This window comes from Triticum aestivum, chromosome 7D (genome assembly GCF_018294505.1).
Source record: "Triticum aestivum cultivar Chinese Spring chromosome 7D, IWGSC CS RefSeq v2.1, whole genome shotgun sequence".
Taxonomy (NCBI): Eukaryota; Viridiplantae; Streptophyta; class Magnoliopsida; order Poales; family Poaceae; genus Triticum; species Triticum aestivum.
Window position 1 is genome coordinate 29,704,864 of NC_057814.1, and position 7,660 is coordinate 29,712,523.

Sequence of the window (7,660 nt, forward strand, 5' to 3'; positions counted from 1 at the left end):
ATATTTGAACCGGTCCGTGGAGTACTGTATTGGATGGCAAATCGCGTCCGGACCGGCCAGTCCGGACGGTTGTGGGTGGTTTAAGGGTCCGCGTTGGAGATGCCTTTACCAGTTTTTTCTTACCACACAGATCCAGTGGGATGGGCTTTTATTATTTATACCTAAAAATGCCAAAAATGAAATTTTGTCTTTTTGCGATAATTCATTTATAATCAGCACTCTTATCAATATCAAAGATGGGGGGTAAGATCGTCGCGACACATCGATCGGCATGAACAATTAGATATCTTAAACCAACAATCCACAGTAGATGATGATAAAGGTTTTCTTTAGGGAGATGGCGATGAAGGTTATCGCGTGGCCATGGCAACCGTTGATAAGCAACACGAACCAATCAACGAAAGATGGGGTTGTGGTTACCTAGGTACTGTGTGTGGCGGGCCGCACGTGTAGGGGGAGGTGACATGGGTGAATTATTGGGGTGGGGCGCTGTCACTCGAGGGGCACGTTGATATGTCTCCAAACCTGGAGGGAGGGACCGTGACCCGATGAGAAGGAGGGACCGTGACCCGATGAGAAGGACGCGGGTGGCCAACGATAATTGCTGTTCTGCATGGCACTGCCATTCGTGCATGCATGGTGTATTGGTGAGAGTGGTGGTTCCCCCGTTACATGTGTGGACAGTAGGCCTCGGGCCATTTGGTGTCGATAAGGCCACTGCATACTGCATCTAGATCTGGTTCTCTCCGTTTTACTACTAGCGGACCATTACATACAATTTACAAAGGCTCGTCCAATGCATGAGATGAACCGGTTGACAATGCCCGTAAACCACCGACGCAACACTGGCATGTTGCAGCCGGCCGGTAGATATATATCGAGCTAGCTGACCAGGAGCGACCGTCGCTGTAACACGAGGAGGTGAAGGCAACATCCAACACCAGATGTACATGAAAAAAAAGCATCATCTCGAGGAGTGCTCTCACCGAGCTAGTTTAGTTCTCATCTATATTAGCACATACTCCCGTTTTAACTATGGCCAAAAGCTATTGTTAGAAGGCAGAGAGAGCGATTATTGCGGAATATGACGGATGTATTATTGAGCCTCGAGGGCGATTATATTGAGTACAAGACTTGAAGAGCAAGACACCTCCTGGAGATAAGATGGAAATAACTCTATCTAACCCCGGGCAATCTCTACTATCAAATATATCTCTAACATCCCCCCGCAGTCGTAGCGGTAGCGTTGCGAACAACGGGAGTGTCGCGGACGGTCAGACTGGAGAGAATAGCAGACGATGGGCTGACACCCCCCGCAGTCGTAGCGGGAGCATTGTGGACGGTGTCGCATCGCTGACGCGTTGACTGTAGAGGAAGCCAACGAGTTGCTCAATCGGATGATAACCCTTTGTGCCGATGTCGAGGTAGCCGAGAGCGTAGGGTGGTGTAGCCGTGGTCGATGTAGACGTGCGAAGAATGCCGTGGTCAATGTCGAGTCGGGGTGGCCAGTGTCGAGGAAGTCGCCGTGGAGCCGCGGGCGCAACGAGGCGCCCAGTTAGTCATGGGCGCAGTGGTGTCGAAGTAGTGGCGCGCCAGAAGGAGGATTGTGTTGACGAGGAATCGCACCGGGTGTGCCAAACTCGGGGGCACGTCATAGACGAAGGCACGCGTCGGTGTTGCCAGCACCGGGCATGCGAAGACGGTCGAAGACGAAGTTGACGAAGCACCACACCAGGCTTGTCAGGCCCGAGGGCACGTCATGGACGAAGGCACGCTTCGGTGTTGCCAGCACCGGGCATGCGTAGACGAGGGACCTGCACGAGCTGTACGCAATATCGACGAGTCGAAGGGGCAAACAAAGGAGGAGACTCGACGACGGTTGTGGCGCCGATCGGTGTCAGGCCGATGTCACCAACGGTGGTCGGAGTAGACCAAGTGGATGAGGTAGATGACGGCGACACTGGCGGTGGACTGGTGCTTGGACGAAGACGAAGTGGGTGGACGGGCGGCGGCGGCAGCGGCTACGGAGGAAGCGGCGGTGGTAGTCGAAGAAGAGCGGCGGCGGCTGGGTTGGCGGCGGTGCTCGAAGTAGGCGAGGAACCCGACAGTGTGACGAAGACCAGCACGGACGGTGGCGTTCCCACGTCAAGGGAGGCGGCGCGGCGCATACCTCGAGAGGTCGATGCGCGGAGACGGCGATGGACCGCGGGCTCCGGCGCTGTGACCTGACGGGGCGACGCAACGGCAGCCCGTTACTTGATCAGTGGAGAGGCGCGCTGAACTCGGGGACGATTCACGGGACCTGCAGAGGGACGCGCAACCGACGGGCCAGATCAGTCGGACAACATCGATGGAGCGGATCAGCAGACAGGTGATCAATCTGGCCGCTTGTAAGGTCGAAGACGCGCGAGACTGCTTGACGGACGATGAAGTCGATGCAGCTGTGTATAACCGGACGTAGCAAGAGGCGTTGCGGGCCAGCAGAGACACGCACGAGCAGAGAGACACCCTGGCCAAGTAGCACTCACGTGCGGTGCATGTGACACGAAAACGCCATACACCCAGTGCGTACATATACGTGAACTGGGCCATATGCTCACGACGCAGATCATCTAGCCACGCTCATGCCGAGCGTCGGCCGCACGCGCCAGCACATCTTGCGCGACGCGTGCAACCTGGAGTCCGTGAAGCAGCTGATTCAGATGAAGACGGGAGTGTTGGTGGAGGAGCCCAATGGTATCAAGGCGTCGACTGCCGGCGCAGATTCACGGACGGACGGGTGCGCGGACGGCAGCCGTTCCGGGCCGCCGTGTGGCGCGCGAGGTGTTAGAATAAATCTGAGGCGCTCCGTCGATTTACCGAGGATCAAGTAATCACACGAGACACGACACCGAGATTTGTTAACAAGGTTTACCATTATGGCTACATTCCCAGGGTCTGACTATGGGCGTTTCTCCCCATGACAACGCTATAATACCGCACCCCGGCCGCCCGGGCGCCGGCACACGGCTCCAGCTCCCCCGCGCACCTGTGCGCATAGGTTATATCGTGTGTCTACCCCCGATATATATGAGAGGCATAGGATACAAGTGTCCTAATAGGACACGACTCCACATCCTATGTAAACACAATACAACTAATAGTCCAACTGTAACCTACGTTGTACCCTATATTCGACACAACTTTAACAAACTCCACCTTAGCGAATATTCTCCATCACCTTGAATTTGTCGATACGTCAAACATCCATGTACATTGGACTTGAACTTATTCCATGAGTACCGCTGCTACTCCAAAGACTCCATATGACTCCACCTACAACTTGTAGTCCCTTTTTTTTCTTGACCAGAGTCAACGCTCGAGCCAAATTAAGTTCCACATTACTCTAGTTTGCGCTCCCAACTTCCAGAGTATCCGTCCAACGCCATCACACACTGTTCAGTCAACTGCGTGAAAGTGAACAACTCACATATTGGGTGTCACACAAAGAGTTACATGAACTCAACATCACCGCTCCTTTCTTGACCGCTTGTCTGAAACTTGAAAGAATTTCACCGTTGCTTGTAGTCATCCCGAGTCAAATTCGCAGTTGTCTCACCACATCCGGAGCCCTGGCCCGTCTCCATGCCCCGTTCGTACCGCACGCCTCGCCGCTATTACCGCGTCGAGCCTCCGCTGTCCTGGTCGAGTCTCAAGGGTCGCGAAACCACACCACTCAACCCCCACTGCAGAGTACCACCGATCATCACCGACCGATGACGAGTTTCACGCTTTCATCAGACCACTGGGCTTCAGTCCGAATTACGTGTCACTCGCTTTTCCCTCTAAATAGGCTTCGACTCTCTGTGCGCTTACGTTGTAGCCCCTCAATCAGCACCGAGTGAAGTCCTCCAGACTCCAGCTCCACCTTCAACATGACTCCATGGTAGATGATCAGTCCACCCACGCGTCCCGTCGACTTCAAGCTCTCATGTGTGCACCGTCTTGAATCAACCCCGCGCCATAGTCTTGTCGAAGCCACACAAGCCCTCAGGGCCTGTGCCACGTGTTTCCACGCCTCAGAAGTCGGTCACCATCAGCATCAGGCTCCTATGTCGTCGCCGCCGATCACACCACCGTCTTCTATACCAACCGACTCACGTCGATCCGTCAGACTGCCTAGTCTGACCCAGCCGAACTCGTTCGACTGTACGACATGCTCGAGGCTCCCAAATCGTCTTCCGCGAATTTCCATCTATCACCTGATAATTCCATCTTAGCTGACATGACTTCCTGCAACTTCTTCAAGCATCCCTATTGCGCCAACAAATCTTTCACCTTTGTTTGCAATAACCCAAGATTTTCAGTCCCGTCGAACTTCTCCACCTCAAATCAAGTACCCGTTGGCGCATGATTCTTCCTATAGCTGACTGTGTGAAAAATATCCTTAACTCAACTCCCGATGCTGGCTATTGCTTTGCCTGTGCCCACGCTATCCTGGTGTATTACGACGTGATTTCCCTTCACAAATTTGATTTGCTCCTGCCTCTCCGTGTCATGTGAGGACCCGGTCCTCTTTTTGTCCAAAACAAATCTCACGCTGCTCCTTGTACACACTAGTAGAAAAAGAGGCTTCCATACGCCCCCATTAGTCCCCAAAATAATCGAACCGCGACCGAAGGGGTCTTTAGTCGCGGTTCGGGAGGAGACCCGCGACCAACTATCTGGGCCCAGCGCGCTCGGTCGACAGCTGGCGGACGGGAGGGGCTTTAGGCCCGGTTGGCCAGACCAACCGGGACTAAAGGTTAGTCCTTTAGTCCCGGTTGGTGCCACCAACCGGTACTAAAGAGCCCATCAAACTCTACCCCTCCCCCCCGGACCGCCTTTTCAGTTTTAGAAAAACCAAAAGAAAATGATGGAAATGTCAAAAAAATAAAATAAAATAAGTTTCTCATGTGATATGTGGTCTAGTTGTTGGGAAAATTAACAAATATGAATTTCGACTTTATTTGCAAAATCTCTCCGGAATTTCTTAAAATGGGCATAACTTTTGCATACAAACTCGGATGAAAAAGTTTTTTATATGAAAAATCATCTACTCGAAAAGTTACATCCAAATTTAAAAGGGGGAACCCCATTAAACATTTTCAAAATCCTCAAAAACCTAACAGAAAAAAAGATACGGGGCTTTTAAGATCTGGAGAGGCAAAAAAATTCAAAAAATTTCAAATTGTGGTCAAACTGTGGTCAGACAATGGTCAAACTAATTATTCTAGAATATTAGTGTTACTAAATAATTATTTCAGTTTTTTTTAAAATTTTGGTCAAATCTGGTCAAACTGTGGTCAAAAAGTGGTCAAACAATGGTCAAACTAATTATTCCAGAAATATTAGTGTTACTAAATAATTATTGTTTTTTAAAGCAATAGTTTCAAACTCAATCAGTGAAATGTGTCACTTCATGCTCAAGCTAAATTTCTGAGGGTTAATAGAATTGACATCCTACTATTGTCAGGAAAACAACAAGTGCAGACTTGGAAATGAGGGAGAATAGAACCCGAAAGTTAAGCGTGCTCAGGCTGGAGTAGTGAGAGGATGGGTGACCGTCCGGAAAGTTAGATGATTTGGAATGATGAGGGGTGATTAGAGATTAGAGGATAAATTGAGCAGTGACGAGGGGTGGTGATTAGAGATTAGAGGTTAAAATAATTCAGAAATTTGAAAATAAAAAAAAATTAAAAAATTTCGCAAAAAAACCAGGGATTAGGGGGGCTAAAACCCTAAACCTGCGGAGGAGGCCTTTAGTCCCGGTTAGCCACGAGAACCGGGACTAAAGGTCCTCCGCCCCGACGGACCCCTGGCGCCCACGTGGACGGGCCTTTAGTCGCGGTTCGTAAGAGGCGCGACTAAAGGGGGTCTTTAGTCACGCATATTTAGTCCCGGTTGCACAGCCGGGACTAAAGGCCTTTGCTAAAGGCCCATTTTCTACCAGTGACCGCACGTACGCTTCGCGTCCTGGCCTCAAGCCACTGCTCCACCAAGCCGCACCAGCCAGCCTGCCACGTCCAGGGCAACGCCGCTACCTGCAATCGGCCGCCAACCTCGTGTCACTCCGCACAACGCTAGCTCCTTCCTGGAGACCTTACGCACGTAGGGTATGCTGCCAGCCGCCGAGTTGCTTCCGATCAGTATCAGTCCAATCAGCTGACTGTTGCGTACACGCACCAGCCGCCCGGCCGGCCTCGATCTGGCCACAGGAGCCCTTTTAGGGCTCCTTTGATTCATAGGATAGGAAAAGTGGAGAAATAGGAAAAATGGAGGATTGGCATGCCCTGTCCACATGAATCCTATGGGAATGGAAAACACAGGATTTGGCACAAGTGCGTGTTTGATGGGAGCATAGGAAAAACATAGGAACTCAGGGCATTATAATATTACTATTTTAAAGGCTGTGCATTCAAACAAGTAGCCGTTGGTCACTAAACTAGCCGTTAGGTTGCAGCAGTACATATACAAGCTCTGCACTTCATACAGCTCTAAGAACAAGTTTCGATTCATATGCACCCGAACGTTACAAGCAAGTCTTTGCTATAGCTGAAGTTTTGCTGAAGTTTTCCTCGTACTTGCTTGACCGTCTCTGAAATCTGAGGTTAGTTCTTCTAATGTACATATTCCCTTTGCTGCACTTGCTTGGTTGTCTCTCAAATCTCAACTTAGTTCACCTACTGTACATGTTTCCTTTGCTGTCGCTGGCCATCCGAAATCTAGAAAATCGACAGCGCCATGTCTGTTTTAGTTTCGTGGTTACAATTTTCAACCCACCCGGCCACCCCATAGCATCATGTCAGCAACAACCATCACCATCAGAAGCTATATTCTTTTTAGTTTCTGCATGCTGTAACTTATTCAAACATATACATAGAGGTAAAATGCAAGGAAAGAAGTATCAAATCAGGTGTCCTAATATCATCACCCACTTCAATGATCTGCACTAAGCTGGATCAGTTATCTGCCAAAAAAATCCAGAGTAACACTAAGTGACTAGCATGCCAGAATTAGTCCTTGTTGATCGACCAATAAATTACTAGTACAAGTTTTAACTAGACAAATTAAGTAGTTTACATTTAAACTTGTGAAGTCATGATAACTCAGTAATTTTCCACAGGCTTGTTTTCATAGCGTCCAATGGATCCTAGCTACTGTCGCAGATCAAAAAGTGAGGATGAGTTTGCTCTTTTTGTTCTTCCTACTTTAGGAGAACACTCATATTCCTCAAGGAGACCTATGCACACTTCAATACTCACAGGCGCACGACGTGTAAATGAAATTTTAAATGGACATGAAGACCTATGCAAAAGGCACTTCAGAATGGAGACTGATATATTTCAAGCTTTGGTTCAGAAATTGCGCGAGAATGATCGCCTTGTTGATGGAAGAGATGTCTCAGTAGAAGAACAAGTGGCTATATTTTTGTATGCATTATCTAAGAATGCAACAAATGATACTTTGGCAGATTGGTTTCAGCATAGTGGACAAACAATCAGTTACTATTTTGGTGAAGTGCTCAGTGCAATTACTGAACTCTATTCTGTATACATACGTCCACCTTCCCTACACCCGCATCCAATCTTGAGTAAAGAAAAGTTCTACCCTTTCTTTATGGTATGTATAAATGCTTATG

The 7,660-nt window shown here is 49.4% G+C and overlaps 1 protein-coding gene across 2 annotated transcripts in view; it reads left to right on the forward strand.

The window, feature by feature from the left end:
• Positions 1 to 6,529: 6,529 nt before the first annotated feature.
• LOC123167851 (putative nuclease HARBI1) overlaps positions 6,530 to 7,660 on the forward strand; it is a 2,451-nt gene continuing 1,320 nt past the window's right edge. Inside the window, exons 1-2 of one of the 2 annotated variants that reach the window (XM_044585710.1) lie at positions 6,530 to 6,628; positions 7,145 to 7,641. In XM_044585710.1, coding sequence (XP_044441645.1) covers positions 7,165 to 7,641 — 477 coding nt within the window. In that variant the 5' untranslated portion in view covers positions 6,530 to 6,628; positions 7,145 to 7,164. Of the gene's footprint in view, positions 7,642 to 7,660 lie in introns of both variants that reach the window. The other variant, XM_044585711.1, reaches the window with a different exon arrangement.